At 31.7% G+C, this 20259-nt stretch overlaps 1 protein-coding gene across 1 annotated transcript; it reads left to right on the top strand.

Moving 5' to 3' along the window:
• Positions 1 to 1249: 1249 nt before the first annotated feature.
• On the top strand, positions 1250 to 20069 carry LOC129230590 (putative RNA polymerase II subunit B1 CTD phosphatase RPAP2 homolog). The gene is made up of 6 exons (XM_054864995.1): positions 1250 to 1346; positions 6263 to 6365; positions 14463 to 14561; positions 15862 to 15927; positions 16574 to 16650; positions 19980 to 20069. Exons 1-6 carry the CDS (start codon positions 1309 to 1311, stop codon positions 19993 to 19995), a joined length of 399 nt encoding a protein of 132 aa, XP_054720970.1. The 5' UTR covers positions 1250 to 1308; the 3' UTR covers positions 19996 to 20069.
• The last annotated feature ends 190 nt before the right edge of the window (positions 20070 to 20259 follow it).

The raw sequence follows: 20259 nt of genomic DNA, 5'->3' as shown, positions 1-20259 counted from the left end.
AAATTTGATTACAAATGACCAAAATGGTCTGAAAATTATGAACTGTCAAGGATTATTTAGGATAATTACTTTATCATTTGTCACATTGACATGTAAAGTTAATACCGGATTAGCTTGCGAGAATTTTTATAACAAGATTAAAACCAAAAGAAAAAAAAAAGAACTCTCTAAAAAAGTCCTCAAAATGAAAAGTGTATCTAAATATAGTTCATTTTTCTTATTCCTCATTCAAAGTGTTTTTTCAAACTTTTTTTTTTTTTTTTTGTTTCATCTAAGCAGCGAAACTCAAATTTTATCTGCTTTGGTCATTTTTTATTGTCCTTGTTATAGGTTCATAATTTGTAACCATTTATTTGTGGCAATGAGAATAAAATGACCAAAAAACATTCCAAAAATCAGTCACATTTGTGTACCCTTTTAAATAAAAGCAACGCTGGGGCGTGGGGGGGGGGGGGGGACTTCCAGCGCCTGGTTGAACATTTCAGAAATCTGACAAGCCTAACCTAGGGTCCATAGGGCTTAGTACAGCAAAATAAATGAGAAAAATGACCAGGCGGAAATACTTTGACCCATTTGACCACAATGTGGAGATGACCATTGTCATAGGGACAATCAGATACTTTCCTTGGGCGATGCGGAGAGCATGCCAAATTTAATCTCGAAAACTAAAGTCTTCGCCAAGACAGAAGTCGAGTAACGGCGGTTTCGTATGGCACTATTTTCTATTTGAAAAGGAGAAACGATGGTCAGTATCAAATAAGGGCTAAATAGCCCTCCTCCCCTCAAGTAAAGATCTTTATCAGCACATTCGAGAAATCATGAGTTTCGAAACCTCGCAAGCTACGCCAATACACATCCTATGCCAGGGGTGTCCAATTACTATTAAGAGAATTAACTAATTACTATTGTTTAAAAGGTAAAGCAACATCTCCAAAAAATGAATATAACAGAGGGTTTTCCTAAAATTTAGCAAAAGAGGAAATTTAGACAAAACAAAAGCTGAATTTCTCTTTTTAGTTGCTTCTGCTTTGATTATTTACTTAGTTTGAAATTTAATTTGGTTTAATCTTTCTCTATTGTTTAAAAGTATCTTCAAAAGAAAAGGAGAAACTTTACTTTTAATTATTCATTCAGTTATTTACCCCCCTTTCAAATAATGCCATTTTAATGGCAATACAACAGCACGCGTCATAGCGCATGCGCATAAAGTGGTGAACGCGGGTGAAATAAACACTTTGAGATTGGCAGGCGCGTTTTGCTGTGTTTTTGAAAAGTGGGAGTTGGTGGTTCCTCATTTTTTTAAATTTAATGGACGAAACAGAGAAGACTCGTAAACAAATGCAAATGTAAGTATTTAAAGAGTCAATCTGCAATGATGGAATTATGAGAAAAAAAATAACTTTCAAATCAGTTTCATTTTTTACAAAACTGTTTTGATTACTTTTATGAGTGTGAAGAAATGAGTTCACTACATGACAGCAGATAGAGTAATCTGAGCCGGCCTTTGCAAATGCGGAAAACTTTACAGAATAACTGCATTTAATATGAGAAAAAAAAATAAAATTCGTGTGAATGGAGTAAAAGTATGACCACTTAACGCAGATGAATTATTTATGTGTAGTGATGTGGATCGGGTAAATACCCAGTGGGTAGGTAAATATTTTTTGGGTATTTACCCGGGTATTTACCCAAGGCCTGGGTAAATACCCAAAAACTGGGTATTTTAGAAAAAAATGCAAAAAGTGAATAAGAATTTTTTTTTTAAATCTAAATATGAAATAATTGGTAAAACTGATACATACATATGTATTACACAGTTTATAATATTTTTTATTGAAAGACTTAATGAAATTATGAAAGAAACATATCACGAACCAAAGAATCTTTCTTTTCAATGCCATAATTGAAGAAGATGTTTGCTTTTTTTTTTTTTTTTGTAACCAGTTAAGCTTTTTACTTTTTGTAGAATTGCTTTTTATATGTGAAATTTGGCTATTAACATTGATTAGGCATATCCAACACATTTAATGTGAATATCATATTAGATTGCTGAGTTTCACACAATAATTCTTTAAATATGTGATCAAAATACAAATTTTAGGGAAAAATTTATTGTTTTGTATATAGTTGGTTATACAAGGTGTTTCGTTTTAACCTGCAAGACCTTTATTTTTGCAACCGTTAGTCCTAGATGCTTACTTCCAATTGCAAAAATATTCAGATGCAGAGTAAAGATATTGGAAGTTTGAAGCAAAAATAAAAATGAGTCAAAAACTACAAAATTTAACTTTTTATACGGCTCTAGGTCCCCTAACTTATATTTAGAGAAATGAATTTAAAACTTACTGACACAAAAAAACTTGACATTTGTGGAATGAAAACTCAAGGAGATATTCCATTTGAAAGTTTTAAGGGACCATGCAGAAGATGAGATTAGAACTTATTACCCTTTCAGAATAATGACAGGTTGGCAAAGTAAAAAAACACAAGGTATATTACATTTTTCATTTCTACTCAAAAATTCATGCAAATGTTATGCCGTGATACGTAAAACACGCTGCAAAACCTTGAACAATTTGAAAAATCACTCTGCACACATATAATTTTATATAAACACTCATTAACTGCTATATTTTCCCCCAAAAGATGTTACTGACGGCGAGTGTAAAATGGTGTAAGTTACAAAACGCTGCGTTTCATATCTCAGTGAATATTGGTCGTACTAATGTCAAACTTTTTTTGTAATTGTTTTTCAGTGGATATTATTTCCCTAAATATCAATAAGTCAGAGGATCTGGGGCCCATGTAAAAAGTTAAAATTTGTATTTTTTTACTCATTTTTATTTTTACTTCAAATTTTCAATACCTTAAGTCTGCATCTGATTTTGAACATTTTTGCAATTGTAAGTATGCATCTAGGACTAACGGTTGCAAAAATAGAGGTCTTGAAGATTAAAACAAAACACTCTGTATATATACATAGTGGAATACATACAGAAAAGTATTTTATTTAAATATAAATTTTTGAAATAAATACCCGGGTAAATACCCATTTTGGGTATTTACCCCTAAAAATAAATACCCGGGTATTTTACATCACTATTTATGTGCAATTTAATGTATACTCAAGAGCCACGATCTTAAACTATTACGTACCCTATTCTAATACTTGCGCGATTATCACAATTGGCTGTATGCCAATCTTTGGCATCGTTAAACAATTCATGAAACTGAAGTGAGTTCTGAATTGCCAAGCGGGACCCGATTCCATCGCCAACGGGAACTAGCGGAACCTTCATGGAACCGTATCTCTTAAACTATTCGGAAAGCTTAAATTTTCAAAAGGAATGAACTGAAAAATAAACTGCTCTTTAAAAAACCAAAGTACTGTCAATTTGCATGGATGATTAGATGCACTATTGACACCAAAGGGGAATATTGTTTGGAGTAAAGATATTAAAATTTAGTATAATGACTCATTTAACCTTTGTCCCATTTAGTACAGTCGACTCCCGCTACAACGCGATCCAACTTATGCGAAATGGCTATAACGCGATTTTTTCAAGAGTAAAGAATTTTTGAGCTAGCGCGAATTCCTCGCCCGCAACATGAAAATTTTCGGAAGGAGCCGCGGTGTGTAAGTTTTTTTCCTGAATGGACCTTCATCCCTTTAGCATCACTGAGAGCAGAAGTACCCACACCGTACTAGTTTTTTATCGCTCATACAAATAACTACTTTTCATTTTCTATTAATTTTTTTCATTCTAAATGCGAAAATTAACGAAATATAACGACACCTAAGAGTGCTGTTTTATCTAAAGTTGGTGAAGATAGAAAGAAAAAGAGAACATTTCTGACAGTTAAAGAAAAGGTAAAGCTTCTCGAAAAGCTGAAGCTGAACCAAAAAATGCTTCGAAGGGTAGCATAACAATTAGGTATGACGGTATGAGTGAATCTTCCATACGTACAATTAAAAGTCAAGAAAAGGAAATCCATAAAAGTTCACCAAATAATAGTATCCAAGCAAAATGCAAAAATTATGAAAATGGAAGAGGGGTAATACCATCAATGGAAACTTTATAAAAGAACCAATAAAGCAACTGTATTTAAAAATATATTAGAATAACGGTATGATTTCGTAGCATAAATCATCATCACTTTCACTTTTTTAAGTTACAAATATCATTACTGAATCAACTGTACAGTACAACTATAGGGCATTTGTTTTCCTTACTACATGCTGTACGCACGGTACTGGTTTATTTTATGTCTTTCTTTCCCATTGTTTTGGTGCATCATAGCAGTATTTTATGTTGAATAAAACTTTTTTTTTTAATACAAAAAAAATTTCAGTTTATGTAAGAAACAGTAATGTATGGTTAAGAAAAGGTTTTTAACTGTTTAAGGTGATGTTTACAAGTATCTAAAATGATTGGTTGTGTTTTTAAAAGTTTTTACGCATACCCTTTTCCACAATGCGAAATTTTGACTTACGCGAGGGGTCTTGGAACGAATCCCTGGTGTAAATCGGGACTCGTCTGTATCACTCTGCTAATCTATTTCTTTGTCATTAAAACATTGGTTTATTGCATTCAGTATAAGCTGATAGTTTTTGATTAGCTTAAATTTATATGATAATAGCAAATATAAGAGTAAGATAAATTTACGTTATTTGCTAGTTTGTTGGCACTCACAGTTTCAATGAGATGACTTTGTGGCAGATGGATGTGGACGCAGGGCAAGCGGTGTGTGTCCTTGGCGTGGTTCGATTCACAGGCCTTTGAAACTAGCCCAGTACTTCAACTGCTGAGATAAAAGGATCTCAAGACTCTGGGCAAAAGTTTGATTTTTGTGTTTTCTGAATATAGGCCATCTAATTCCACCTTAAGTGGTGTAGCGGGGAAGCAAGAGAGCTATATATTTGGATCAGATGAGACGAAGGGAAACCAGGTGTTCTGGCGTTAGCAACAAGACTCCAGTTTCAGCATGTTGCTGTCGATATGTGGTCTGTTGCTATGTTACATGGCGCCATCCATTCAGAAGCTGGGTCACCAAAATGTGGTGCTCGGGAGTAGACATGGAGAGGGAGCAACATGTCTGTGTGTGGGGGGAGGTTTGAACCACAGCCTTTTAAAAGCTAACCCAGTGCTTTAACCACTGTGCTGAAAGGACCTCGAGGCTCGAAAGCAAAGTTGGGTGTTTGTGCTCCGAATGTAGGCCATGACATCTGCCTCCAGCTTGGTTATTCACTATTCCAGACTGATTAGAACACTAGAGGGACAAAACCGAAGTATTTTGCAGTGTACACTGATAATTTTTCAGTTTACAAGTAAGCACTTCAATGAGGTAGTGGCATTCTCTTAAAAGTTTTGCTTATGCCCAAAAGTTGGTAAGCGATATTAAATCTGTTTGTACAAAGCAAGGTCATAAATTTTTTTTATGAAATCATGAAAAAGTCATGGAAAATTTTCACCTGAGTGGGGTATTAAACCCTGAATTTAAGAAAAGTATCTTCTTCTCATAAACAAATACTTTAAGACAGCATTATCAACTTTTTGCTATTGCTCTGATCAATATCATTTAGAAATTAGTTTCAAATCATCTAAACAGCAAGTGTTTGTAACAAAATTAGAGCTGGAACCCAAAATATGAATATTTTACTCTTGAATTAATGGCTGAAAAATAAAATACACTTGAATTAATACATCAAATTTAATGTGGAAAGAAACAATTCCATAATGAGTGAAACAGTGAAATATATTTGAATGAGTTAATCTCACTTTTTATAATGCTTCAAATAAACTACTGAAGCCAACAAGTGTTTCATTTTTAAGCATGTCATCCTTTATTTTGTAGTTTTAAAATTTAGTAACTTATTTTGAAATATTGGTGCTAATTTTAGTGTAATGATTGACCTAATATTGACTTTCCTTTAAAACTATTTTTCGAGTTTCATTGGAGATTGTTCAAAACATTCTGCTACTTTCCTTACCTTTATTTTGTAGTTTTTAAGTTTAGTAACTTCTTTTAAAATATTGGTGCTAATTTTATTGTAATTATTGGTAAGTATTGATTTTCCTTCAGAACTATTTTTGGAGTTTCATTGCAGATTGTTGAAAACATTCTGCTATTTGCAGCTGATTAAAAAAGAAAAGCTGAAACTTATTGAAAGAGCTAATTTTCACTTTTGTTTAGTGTAGCCTTGACGACTTTTAAGTTCTAATGATGCACTAATTCTGTTTATATAATTTCATCCTGTTAGATTTGCTGCGAGAGAAAAAATTTTAAAAATAAAGAAGATCGTTTTTAAAATAATTGAAGAAATGCTGGAAAAAGAAATTTCAGAAGATTGGTTTCTGGAAAATGTAAGTGAATTTTCAAGTTTAATTATGTTTCTTCGTCTTTTCATACTTTATTAGTACTAAAAATGATTCATTTTTTAAAGTGATTGCTTAGTCTGGATTCCAAAAATGGAGAAATGTATGTTTCTCCCCCTATGACAAAAAGAGGATTTTGTGTAAAATGAATACAAATTTGACATCGTCTCACTTATAAGTAGAAACTGGTTTAAAGAGGTCAAGGTGGCTACTTGGCCTAAAAGCAGGGAATAGTCGGAAAATTCTCTAAAGCCGGGAAAAGTCACAAAATCTTGTGAAAACTGGAATTGGATTTTTAAAAAAAATCTGATTTTTTCATTGGATTTTGAAAAAAAATCGGAGAATTACACATCATGTTATAAGACATCATAAGAGCAATAGCGAAAAGCATTGAAGCTGGTTTTTATATTTCAATTATTTTTTTAGTTCCTGCTACTGTTTTATTATGAAACGATTCTTTATCAGACAAGGGGGTGGACAAAACAGCCGTCAGCTCATAGTTGCTGATGATACCTTCTTCTCATATTCCAATAATTAGTTCCCGATTTGGATCTATAAGTTATGGGCTTCCCTGTGTGCAGAAATCTAAAGGTAGCTAGCTGCTAACTAGACTGCCCCCCCCCCCCCACATATACTTGGGAGCAATCTAGTTAGCAGCTAACGACCTTTAGAATTTCCAATCTAGTTAGTAGCAGTCTTAGTACGCCCCCCCCCCCCCAAGTAGCTAATTTTTTAGCCTAAGTTTTTTTTAACTATTCTAATTAGGGTTGTTATTTTGTCATCTCATTTGTAAAAAGTCCAGGATGCCGGAAGAAATTGGACAAAATGAAAATCTATTGATTTTCCATACATTGGATAGCAAATGTATTGTTATCTTTACTAATATTATAAAGAGAGAGGGCGGATTTTTGTGTGTTTATATGTTCGAGGTAATCTCCGGAACCCCTGCACCTATTTGAAAAATTCTTTCACTGTATGAAAGGTGCTTTCTTACTGAGTAACATAGGCTATAGTTCGAAAAAATCCGATAAATAGTTCTTTTTTTAATTCCAATTTAGGCCCAAATTTCACGTAAATTGCCTATTATTGGCTATTAAAGGGGTGAAAAATTACTTGCACATATTAATATTTTATATCGTTGAAAAGGGTAGAATTTTTCACATTCTAAGCAATTTGTTTCAATGCTCTAACTTCATTACGACGGAAGTAATTTGCGTTTATAGCTCAAACTTTTTTAGGCTTAGCTGAAATTTTGGCAATACTTTCTTCATTAAATTTATCAATAAAAAGTGAAGGAATTGTCCCACAGTTTTCTTTTTGACACCGTTGGAAAATGCGACATTTTTTACTCCAGAAATATCACGACCTATGGTCGAAAAAATAACCTTCTATCTCCAAAGGAAAAAAAGTTAAAAGCCGTTAAAAATAAACTTCCAATAAATCTAATCTCCATTAAAATTGCTAATGTTTTGTTTTGCATTACCATGGTTACGTCTTTTAGCTTTGCTTCATTTTAATTTCTTAAAGGTCCACAAATTTGGCGCCACGGAATTATTAAGCAGTGGGGAAATGTTTTTGCCAATTCTGCACAATTTACGAATTCCCCTGGACAATGTAGAAATTGTGGAAAGAGTTTGAAAATTAGGAGACTTAGCAATTTTCCCTATTATTGCCAAATTTGTGGACACCAAAGACCAAGAACTAATGTATTTTGGCCATGGCCTTGCTGATAATGACAGAAGCAAACAATTATAGCCCATAATTAACGATAGCGCCAAACCCCCAGTTATCGAAATATTTTCGAAATTACTAATGAAAAGAAACCAGTCCATCGAAAAAGCAGGAGGGGATAGAAGTTGTATTTGTACGCGCTTTTACATTTAATTGTAAAGAAGAACATTACTATGATTTAGCTTTCAAAACTTAATGATATCCAAACAAAATATCAATGTCAAAAGTAGCCAAGTTCGATCGAAATGAGGTTCTGGATAGACAGTGTTACCGACAAGATTCAGATCTCAACGGATAACAAGTTCCATAGCAGTTCCTCATGGAAATTGGATTGCCCCGTGTTCTTCAATTCATTTTGAAAACTATTTTTTACTTTCTTTGATCCCGGATTTAAACTTAGCAAGTTACTGTATAATTGGAGTGGGCACATGTTTTGGAAATTGTTTTTTGACGACTAAAACTTGCCGCAATTGCAAACTTGCTCGCCGATTTTCCGCCGAAGAAAGGAAATACACCACTCGAAGCATCAAGGTTATCGAACCCACGCTGACCGGCATTGGAAGCGAAGTTTCTACCACAAAGCCACGAAGGCCCCCAACGTATAATGAATGAGAAATAATGAGTGATATAGTTTACAAAATCATTCCAATAAATTAATGGAAAAAAAATTCTTTCGAGAGAATTTTGACGGACAGGGGCAATCTTTATATCAGGATTTTTCTTAAAATTACTTTATGGACTATATTTGGAGCTCAGACAAAATTATATGTGCACATTTTAACTAACGAAACAGGATCTTTCTTTTTATTTCGGAGTGGAAATGGAAATTTACACTTGCTCTAAGAGTTTTTTTTATTTAGTTTTATAGCACGAGAGCAGAGCCGTGTGGGTACTCCTAGTAATGTAATAAAAGTAGTATATATTCTAATACATATTCTATATTGTCAGTTAATAATGAAATTTATATACACTTTAGAATCGAATGAACCAAAAAAAAAAAAAACACACACACACATTGGTGCAATTAATTTTATATTATACTAGCAAAAATACCTGCCATTGCCTGATCAGTAATAATTATGAGAAAAATTCGTTGCTTGCATTTGTTTTCTGTTTTAAGTGAAAGAATTCAAAACCTTCCTTTTTGATGTGGTTAAAAATCAAGCTTCTTCCTTACTCATAAAACTAAAATATCAATAAGTATAAAGAAGAAGATGGTATTCAATTTAGAAATGAAAGCATGACATTTAAGCATATACGAATTTGAAGAATTTCCAAAATATGAAATTAATCTTCACATGTTTAAAAAGATTTATCTGTAAGTACCTTTTTTTAAACATAGAGTTTAAAACCTTTTCTGTGAGGCAATTAAAGTACGAACTATTTCAAAAAATGAAGCCGCGCCCCCTTATACTTGCTTTAGTTATTTTGGGAAATTTCAATCATTGTGTGGGCCCTTGGTGCGATTTTACCAAATTTGCGGGAATCGTTTTAAGATACTTTTGATAATGTTCCCCCTCCTTACTTCGTAAAACGATAAGTTACTAATTTTCGGTACAGAGCTTTTGTCGTTAGATACGGAGATACTTTTGGTCACCTTAAAATGAAGCTAAGCAGTTTCATCCGAAATGTTTCCAAAATAAGTAGTTAAATTTGCAATTGTTTGAAATTTGGTCAAAAAAATAAATAAATAAATAAATAAAATAATTTTTGTACTGTTTATGGATTTGCTTAATTTAGTTGGTGGATTATTTTATACATCAAAAAGAATTTTTTAAAGATTCTTTGATTGGCGATATTTTGTTTACATGGTGAAAGCTGAGAAACATCATTACATACTCTTTGACTTCAAAAACAGCGACAGTTGAAAAAACTGCCAAATGCATCAGCTACTGAAATCTTTCTGCAAAAATTTTTAGTGAGATTTCTGCTGGTTGATTGGATAATGAATAAGTCCATTGTCCAATCAGCACAAATAATAATAAAAAAAATCATTAAATACACTAAAGTTCCATTTAAATGGAAAATGATCAGCCATTTATTATTAGCCAATCTTGTGGAAAAAACATTACTTTAAAGTTTGAGTTGAGAAATTCCTCAAACAGTCAGCCGGGCTCCCAAATGGTCTGCTTTTCCCACCAAAGTTCGTTTTTTAGGGTTAAGTCTGCTTTAGACCGCTTTTTAGCATTTTGGTCCGATTAGTCCGCTTTTATATTGTTTTTACTTAAAAATCAGATTTTAAAAGTTTTCCATTATGTAAAAAGATACTCTACACCCAAACACGTGACCGTGGCGCCTTAATTTGACTTTCCCGTATTATTTCACTTCAGATTGACGTCAGTACTCCTCCTTCTACCGCTACAGCATGGAAATCCATTAAAAAGAGGTTTGGGGGAGCAGTTATGACGTCGGTTCGCGGAGCAGGGTGCTACCAATATTTCTCGTAATTTCAGCCTCACGTTTACAATAACGAATAAACTTTCCGATCTGGGATCTCAATAACTTGAATATCCCTTTATTTCAAAGTTTTCATTAGATCCCAAGCTCTTGAGACTGTTGAGTATGGAAACTTCCCATAATTCGGAACGTTTTAGCCGGTCCCTTGGGACTTAGAGTTGTTGCGCGTTGACTGTAATCCTTTTGTAAATGAAATCGGAAGTAATTGCGTGGCGCATGCGCCATTTTTTTTACAGGCGCATATGTTCGTAAATTATACGCATTTATTTTGAAATTTAAAATTTTATAAAGTCGAATTTATGTACATCATTTCATTGTCATGATGCCTGCTAAAGAGGGGAGTTAGTCCCCCCCATAAAGTTCAAAGCACTCATAGCCTTGCAATCATGGAATTTTTTTTTTTTTTTTGTAATCTAAGCTTTATGATTCTTGAAAATATACTTTGAAGATGAAAGTTGCAAAAGTAAGCCTCATGTGTTCTGCTTCTCTTTGTCATTAAGCATTTCAGACATTTTAGGAAAATTTTCAGTCCAGTTGATCTTTTATCAAAGTGTCTCTTCTAGAAAAAGCAGTTTGTTTTCCTCTACTTTTTATAGTACTTCCTGTTATTTATATGTTAGCATTAAATGAAATCTGCATGCAATATTTATAGTGCGAATTTAGGGTAGTACCTTGAAAAAATTTTTTATTCTTGAAAAGTGCTTAAATTTTTTTCTCCCTAAAGGGTATGAACCGTGTGATAAGAAATTAAATTTAAAATCCAAATATAAAATAATTTTATTATAAACTCAGTTGTAGCTTTGTTGAAAATCAAAACAATATTTTTTAGGTTTCAGTGTGAGTCATGGGGAAGTGCAAATTTCTCAGTAAATAGTTAGACGAAACTGATGAAAATGGGAACAAAATTAGAGACTGGGGAAAACAACAAGAGAATAATGTTTTTTTGTTTGGTGGTATAACACTATTAAGAAGCATTACATGACAGAAAAACATAAAAATAATTTTAAACTAAATAAAGATGAATCGCAGCTTCATCTATCCTTCAGTGAGACTACCAGCATCCCTGGTTCAAGTCAAAATGTATCATTATGCTTATTTAGTTCTAAAGAGGCTGCCTTAAGTGCTGAACTAAGTGCCCCTCCCCCCTCATCCGAATATTTGTGTAAATAATATTATTCAATGGATAAAAATATCAGTTTCACAGGTGATAAAGGAATTGTATCATTATTATAGTTAATTAATGAATTATTTTCATGAATTTAACCCAGCTGGCAACTAATTTGCCTTTTGGTGCTTCCTTTAACTATGAGTGGTCCTCCCAAGGTCCTCTTTTTGATCCTAACTGGTCCTCTTTAGCCCTCCTTTTGATTGAAAATGGTCCTCTTTTACCCTTTTCTGAAGCTAAAATGTGTTGGAAGCCCTGAGTCAGACAAAAGGCAAAAATATTCAACAATGCAACAATTCTAGCTATCAACTGGGAGTTGAGATGATGCACTAAATAATGAATTGCGTTGAGGAAACCCTTTGAACATGGAACTTCAAAGCTTCTACGAATTTGGATTTTCAAAAGTTGGCAGCTCTGGTTATATACAGAAATGAAGCATTTTTCTGTGGCAATCATAAACGTAATCTATCACGAGCAGAATGAAGGGAATCAGTGAAGAGATACACTGATTTAGGAAGTGTTTCCAATTTTGAACTTCAACTTTTTCATTGTGTATCCTCATCAGCAAGAACAGAACTTATTTTTGCCATGTTTTTATTAACTTGGTTTGGCTCTTGTCTGTTCAGGTGGAATTTTGTAACTCAATTTTTACCTACTTCCTGTGATCAAATTCTTTTGAAATTTCGTACGTAACCTCAGACCTGATGACAATGCAATATTCAATAATCAAATTAATTAACTATTAATATTAGTTCATTCCAATTTTAATCTTTATTTTTGCATAAATGCTCTAATATGAGGCCGAAAAAGTGTTTGCACAAATTAAAATGAAGTATCTCTAGAAACCCTGATGCAAATTTTTTTGCATCAGATACATTTTTTTTCTAATATTACAAGGTAATTAAAACATGAATTATAAGTGTTAGCTAATTTCATGCTAAGATGTAGGTGAGTCTTCAATCGAAAATTCATTCTTGATCACTGTCATTGTTTTACTATGCTTTTATTAAAATGTGTCTAACATGTTTAAAGTGATATACATATTTATAGCAATTTGTATATGCAAAAGATACTTCAAGATTGTGGCAAACTTTCAATGTAAATTCTGGAAATTGTAAGTAAATGTTAGCTTGAACTGCAACTTTTTAGCATATATGTGTTTATATTTCTGCTTAGCCCATCTCTGGTATATTTTTGTAATCATCTATGTGTTTCCAGTTCATTCACAGAGAAATAAATGTATGATATTCTTTTATGTTTCCACATAAAAAATATTCTACTTGCATTGAACTGATGTTGTGCATAGAAATTTAAAGGAAACTAAATGTTTTTTAGAGTTTCAAGTTATTTATAATGCAGTTTAACGTTTAAACTTATTTTATCGACTAAATAAATTTACTGAACTCCATCGTCGTTGAGTTTAACCCAGGGCCAGATTGAAGCTTGGGCACATGGGGCATGGGCCCAGGGCACCAGGTAAACTTATGACTTTGGACTCATTCCATATCACACTATAGCAAGATGTAAATAATAAATCTGGAGAAAAAAAAATCCCCGTAAATTTTTAATCTCTTTCTCAAATCCCAAAACCATTCCAAGTTTGTTCTATATTTACAACACTTTTTAAAGTTCTACCACAGATAATTTTGATAGCTTTTCCAACGGGCAAAGTTTGACGACATCTTATATTATCATGTTCAGTTATTGTAATACTATGTCGCTTCTATTTTTTGTAATATAAGATACCACCAAATTTAGTACAGATATGTTAATACGCAAGTATCAAGATATTTACTGCTTCTGCATTTAAAATAAGCTCAAGGGGGAGGGAGGCAACAGATTAATTTCGTGCCTAGTGCCTTCAAAAACTTTAGTTGGATCCTGATTTAACCTTCTTAATCATTGTCTGATCGAAGTATGTAAAATCAAATGGAACATTTTAGACACACAATACTAAAAAGCAAAAAATAATTAATGAAATAAAAAAGTTTAAAGTACCACATTTTTAAAATGAACTAAAAGTACAAAATTTCCCGAAGCTTCATGTAGATTTAAAGCCCTATACAATTTCAGAATTTGTTACAGACTGTTTATAATAGTTATTAAAATACTTGTAAGCTTTAAAAGGAAAATGCATGCACAATACATGGCTGTAAGTGTAAATAAATGTTAGCAATGAGAAAACTTACACCTCAGTTTATACTGTTTACAGAGCGATAAAATTGTTAGTTAATTATAAATGCTTCAATTGTCTGTTACATGTTCCCCATAGTTTTCCTTTCAAAGTTTTCAATAATTTTTATAGCTATTAAAATTCATAATCACAAATTTCCTAGACAGTCTGTAAGAAATTCTGAAACTGTTTGGGATTTAAATCTACATAAAGATTAGAGAAATTATTTTGTAGTTTTTAGTTCATTTTAAAAACATGGTACTTTAAAACTTTTTATTTAATTATTTAAAGTTTTGTCATGATACAAAGCAAATTTATTAATGAAATATTTCCCATTTCTAAATATTTTTCAATCTATGCTTACTGAATATCATATTAATATTTCACAATATGCCTTTTATGCTGTATTTTTTTTTCTTATTCTGTATGTAATAAATATTATAACTACAACCAGGCAGAAAAGGTTGCCTTAATTATATTTGCTGTTGCAAATTAATGTCATTATTGTTATATGTTCTTATTCGTTTCATTACCTACTAATTTTAATTTCCAATTTCAGTGCCCTAAACTATGTACTACTGAATATGAGGATGTCATAGTAGAAAGAAGTATTGATCGTCTTTGTGGGTATCCCTTGTGCTCCAACTCTATAAAACAGGTACAGATGATTTTAGCCATGTAACAAAAGAGATTGTAACAAGTCCTCGAGTCCTTAAATACAGTGTAAACCTTGGAGCAGTGTACATCCCTTGAAAATCTTTAGCTTTAAATTGGTATCTTGCAAGTTATATCCGCTGACCAGGAACACACAGCCAAGAAATGCTCTAACTCGGCACCTAGCTATGATTCAGGCTGAGCTTGTTTTACTATCATACACATTTTTGGGTTTTTATCATAAAAAGTAATAAAGGAAAAATAACATTACGGATTTACACAAGAATTTTTTATTTTTCAACTTCTACCAGCACACTTGTTTTTTTTTTTTTTTTGACAAGAATTGATGGTTAAAGCAATGTTCATTTTTTAATTTCTCTTTCTCCACTTGGTAAAAATATGCAAGCATACAATTAAAGATGCACTGCATACCAGCTTTTGCCAAATGCAAAATATTTTCTCAAAATTATAACTGAATATTCCTCTGAATACTGAATATCTGGTTGAAATTTAACTAATATTTGTATTTTTGTTTTGTGTCATTTTTAGTTAATCTATTTGTGTCTTTTGTGAAAGTCCTCAATAGTCATGCATAGGCTTGCCAGATGTCCGGGTTTGACTGGGACAGTCCAAATTTCAGACGACGTCCTGGTGTCCCGGCCAGTTTACTTCAGGTCCCGGAAAAAGATAAATTTGATTGACTAAAGTCAAAAAATATTTAACTGTGAAAGATTATTTTGGAGAATCACTTCGTCATTTGAAACATAGTCTTCTAAAATTAATATCAAATGAGCTTGTGAGGAATTTTAAAGCAGCATTAAAACCAAAAAGAGTTTCTAAAAAAATTCCTAACAAATGAAAATTACATGTAAATATTGTTCAAATTTTATTCCTCATTCAAATCATCAAAACTGAAGTCGGTTTTTGCCTTTAATTTTTCGTTAGGAAGTCGGAGGCATCTCTAGAATATTTTCTGAAATTTAAGTTTTAAACACTGAAAAGCAAGCACAGTTGTAGTCATACCAAAACCGAATATTTTTTTTTCTTTCCCTCCAGTCATAGATTTCAAGTGCGATTTCCTAATTTAGATATTTTTTCAACACTAATGCTGAATAGCCACCCCCAAAAGTATACTGCCTCCTCCGCCCTACCCTTGCTATACCACTGCCTAGAACTATGCACTATGCTCAATGGATGTCTTATTTAATGTGTTATCTTTATGTTATAATTTACTGAATTGCAGTAGTATTTTTTTGTTTCATTTGAGTGTATTAAATGCTTTTCAACATTCTTCAATATTTTAGGTTAAGAAGCAAATATATCATATTTGTTGCTTAGACAACAAAGTTTATGACCTTACTGAAAGAAAGGTACGTTTCCGTTTTAATATTCCATTTTCTTCTTTACCTACATGGGCAAAAGGTTTTGGTCTCTTTTTCCTATGTGTCATACACAAAAGTGCTGGATTCATGAAGGTTTTTCAATTTCGACAAATTTGCACATTTTGATGTGTGCTGAGTCCATTTTGACCATTTTTGGAGAATGTCTGTGTGTGACTTTTTTTTTCTTTTGTGGCTACTCTGAACAAAAACTACTGCATGAAATTGAATGAAATTTGAGGAAAAAAAAGCCATTGCAATCTATTTGCAATGTGTTGTTTGTATATATTGCATTCAAAAGTTACGATCATGGAGAATGTGAGCTTAGTAATTTGATTAAAGAATTCTTTAAAAGTTTAGTCTTTTGTTAGATGTCTTGAAATTCATAAACTCAAATCTTTTTGCATTGAAAAGTAGTTCCTCGTAACTTCAAAACACATGTCTTAAAAATTTGCATTTTTTACGTTATTAAAGTTACTTTTCACTGATACTCTTTATCATTTTATGTAATTTTATATGTATGACATCAAATAATGATATTTAATGCTTGTGAATAATATTTCTTTTTCAATTCAAAATTAAAATTTTTACCTTTTAATTTGAATAAAATTTTAGTTTTTCACAAATTGTTTTCTAGTATTTTTGCTCCAGTGAATGTTTTAAAGCTTCAAACATTTTGAAACATCAGCTGTCATCTCTTCCATTATACATGAGGTAAGATTTTCCAATAACTCTTAAGTTTCTTTCAGAGTGGATAATATGTTGATATTAATTTATGTTTACAATCCTAATATTGATTTCAAAAGCAGTGTTTACTTTAGACTTAAAAATCTGTCAGTAAAGCGGACTCCCTACCAATATACTCAATAAAACTCAATATTTGGGACATGTGTCTATTAATGCAATGGCAAAAATTTGTTTCTTCTAATTTTTGGGACTTCAGTCATTTTGCATGAAATACTTATTTTAATACTTTGACAGTTGAAAAATGCTTGAAAATGCAATGCCTAGATTAGCATTTTTTTAAAAATCCTGCATATCCTTTGTATTAGAGACGTACCGAGTACTCGGTAACTACTCGGTACTTGGCCTGCTCAGCCAATTTGCTGAGTACTTGGTACTCGGCCGAATTTTGATCAGATACTCGGCCAATACCGAGTAGTTGCAAAAAATTGAATATTGTTGAAGACAGGAATTAAAATTTATAAAAAAATGCAAGCATATATAATATTCTGATATCATTTTGAGAATAATGAAGTTTGTAATGCTTCAATGACATAAATCTTTATTTTAATGTCCCCAAAGTTCTCAAAAGGTGGGAGCAAACACAGACCTCAACTTTGAAGCTTCAACACCAAATAACTTTCATTTTAATTAACTCAAAAAATTTTGAGTTAAATTATAATACTGTATAGAGACAAGAATTGACATAAATTATCGAAAAAATGCTCTTCAAATGCCCTTCAAAAATATTTTCTTTGTTAAAAAGCGCAGTTTTGGTCATACCAAAACGTTAACTGAGCAAATGTACCATTAAAAAAATTTTTTTTTGTAAATTCTTTCCATACGTTTAAAAAAAAAAATTAAAGGTATGAATCTTACACTGAATAATTTTTTGTTAATATTTTACACAAATAACAAAAGTAAAGACAGATTATTTACTTTGTAAACGATTTTAGAAAAAATTAAGTTTGAAATTTGATGCCTGTTCAAAAGTTACGATCTTTACAATGCTATTATTTGAGAACTAAGTATATGATGCTTTCGTTTTAAAGGTATTTATCGATCCTCAGAATCAATTTTTAATTGTTTAAAAGTGTTTTCATAAGCTTTTATGCAGTATCTTGGAAGAAAAAAAACTTTTCTTAAACATACATGTGAGATGTCCAAATGACGTTACAATCTTGACGCCGATAATTCTGTTTGTTTATTCATAATTTTTGATGATGCACTGTCTTCTAACCTCAATAAAAAAGGTTATTATAATGTTATCTTCTTTAATCCATTGGTATTTTGCATAATTAATACGTTACACATTGAACAATACATAAATTACAGTAGAAACATGGCTGGTTATGATCGTAACGAAAGCCATTTTGCGCTAGCCAAGCAAACTTCCATTGGTGACAACACAGTATACGATAAGCTAAAGGTTACCAGAAGGGAATTCCAGTTTGACAAATGTAGTTTATCGTCAGCTGCACCAGTTTTGGCGACTTTATCACCTGCGCTAGCATTTTTTTTCCCCGCTTTTATTATTTTGGCATTTTTTTTTCCCTTCTTTCTTTTGGAAACATAATTTAACAATCTCCAAATAGAAATACGAATTTCTTTTTTCAATAATTTTTTTAGACATTGTTTTAATTCTTATGACATTAGAAAAAATATTCATTATTAAAACTGATGTCACTTTTTACATTCGTATTATTTTTAATTTGAAGCTTTTTTTTTACCTTTCATCAACTTCTTCAAAATCATTCCAAAACTTTATTATACGTAAAGAGCAGTATGTATAGCCATTCAAGTACTTCACTAATATCCTCTTTATTATTAAATTGCGAAATTCAAAAAGTGGTAAATAAAGTTTTCATTGGAAAAGTTAAAAATCAGATTAACAATTTTTTACATACCTGCTGTCTTTTCATGCTCATATATTGTATTCTAGGTATGCATACTATAGATTAAAAGCAAAATTGATGTCAAATTTGAAAATTTCTGAAATTGCTCTAAGTTAACTTTTTTGTTCCCACCTTTTGAGAACTGCCCAAAACTTATTTATCAAAAATTGTGCAAAAAAAGGTAAGTGTAGAAAATATGGAATTTTTATATTAAAAATGGACTTTTGCTACAAACAAAAATTAGTTATAAGAAATATAAAAATACTTTTGCTTGAAAAATGAAAGGAAATAAAACAACATTAAAAGCACAGTGCAGGAACACTTGCAGACACGTGTTTTGGTGTTACAAGGAATTTTTTTTTCAATGCACAAAAGGTGAGCTCGTGGATTTAAAGACATTCGACAAAAGTCAGATTTTTTTGTCGAATGTCTTTACATTCTTTAGCTCACATTTTATGCACTGAAAAAGACGTTCCTTGTAAAGCAGAAACATGTGTCTGCAGTGTTCCTGCACATTTGTTTTATTTACTTTTAAAAATTATTTATGTTTGGCAGACTAGAACTATAACAGATTGGTATAATTTGTTTTAATTCCAACTTGATTAATCATACTTTTTATTTATTTATTTTTAATTTTGAAATTTTTTTGTAAAATTTTTGACATATATATGTGTATAAACAAAATTTTTTAAATAATGCGTAATTAAATTTCAGCAGGAATTTAGTTTTAAAAACTAATGTATAGACAAGGAGGACTATACTACTATTCCAATAAGTTCAAAATTCATCACATGTGTGTCGGTGGTTCTTCTTAAAACATAATTGGTGCTCAGTAACTCGGCCGAGTAGTGAAAGGCCGAGTACTCGGCTAAAGTGCTACTCGGTATGTCTCTACTTTGTATTTATGCATATATGTTGCGATCAGTGGCATAGCTACAGTTTCTGCTACCCAAGGCGGTTCCTCAGCTTTTCACTCTTTTGTTGAGAAATAGCTAATAAATCAAAAAGATTAAAAGTTATTAATAATTAATAAAACTAAAAATGTATTTGATGACAAAAGAAAACACATTTATTCCCATATTTTTTTTTTACAGGAGCAAAAAACGAGTTCAGGGCTCCACCCAAAGTTTCAAAATTTAAGCCAAAAATCCCAGTTTTCAGCAATTTTTGGAAATGCTGAAAAAGAGTTGTGGTTTTCTGCTGAATGTTTTTCAAACTTGAAGTCAGTTTTAAGCATTCTTTGGCGACGTTAAGGGACTACTGAAAGAAATTTTCCAAAATAAATTGTTCAAAAACTATGCAAGTATAGCAGCTAATTTGGGATGAAGGAGTATTAATTTTGACTTTAGTAATCAACTAGTAGAGTATGTGCACACAATGAATAGGGAGTTAATGTTTTTATCTTCTTTTTTTAGGTTGCTACAGCTGTAAATCTTTTTAAAAACACAAAAGACTGATTTTGATGTTTTCCATCCTGCAAATAAAAAAAGAAGCAATTTAATTCCCGTGGAATTGTTATTTCAAGAGCTAAGTAAGAAATATTGATTTGTGTTTGATTTGTGTAAAATAGTTCTTATGTATTTATTAACATTCATACTTTTAGACAATAAATGTTTTTGTCATATATGTGTGTTATGTAGTACTTGGGTGTTGCGTAAATTGTAATAAGAACTCCCAATAAAGTAAAAAATCATTTAAAAAAACA

The sequence above is a fragment of the Uloborus diversus genome, chromosome 9 (assembly GCF_026930045.1).
Source record: "Uloborus diversus isolate 005 chromosome 9, Udiv.v.3.1, whole genome shotgun sequence".
NCBI lineage: Eukaryota > Metazoa > Arthropoda > Arachnida > Araneae > Uloboridae > Uloborus > Uloborus diversus.
This window is presented reverse-complemented; position numbering and strand designations above follow the sequence as displayed.

Excerpts from the sequence above, each read along its gene's own strand:
- LOC129230590 (XM_054864995.1), top strand. The coding sequence starts at position 1,309 with ATGGACGAAACAGAGAAGACTCGTAAACAAATGCAAAT. Across the intron at positions 14,562-15,861 it reads GCTCCAACTCTATAAAACAG|GTTAAGAAGCAAATATATCA; the intron begins GTACAGATGATT and ends TCAATATTTTAG. Across the intron at positions 15,928-16,573 it reads ATGACCTTACTGAAAGAAAG|TATTTTTGCTCCAGTGAATG; the intron begins GTACGTTTCCGT and ends ATTGTTTTCTAG.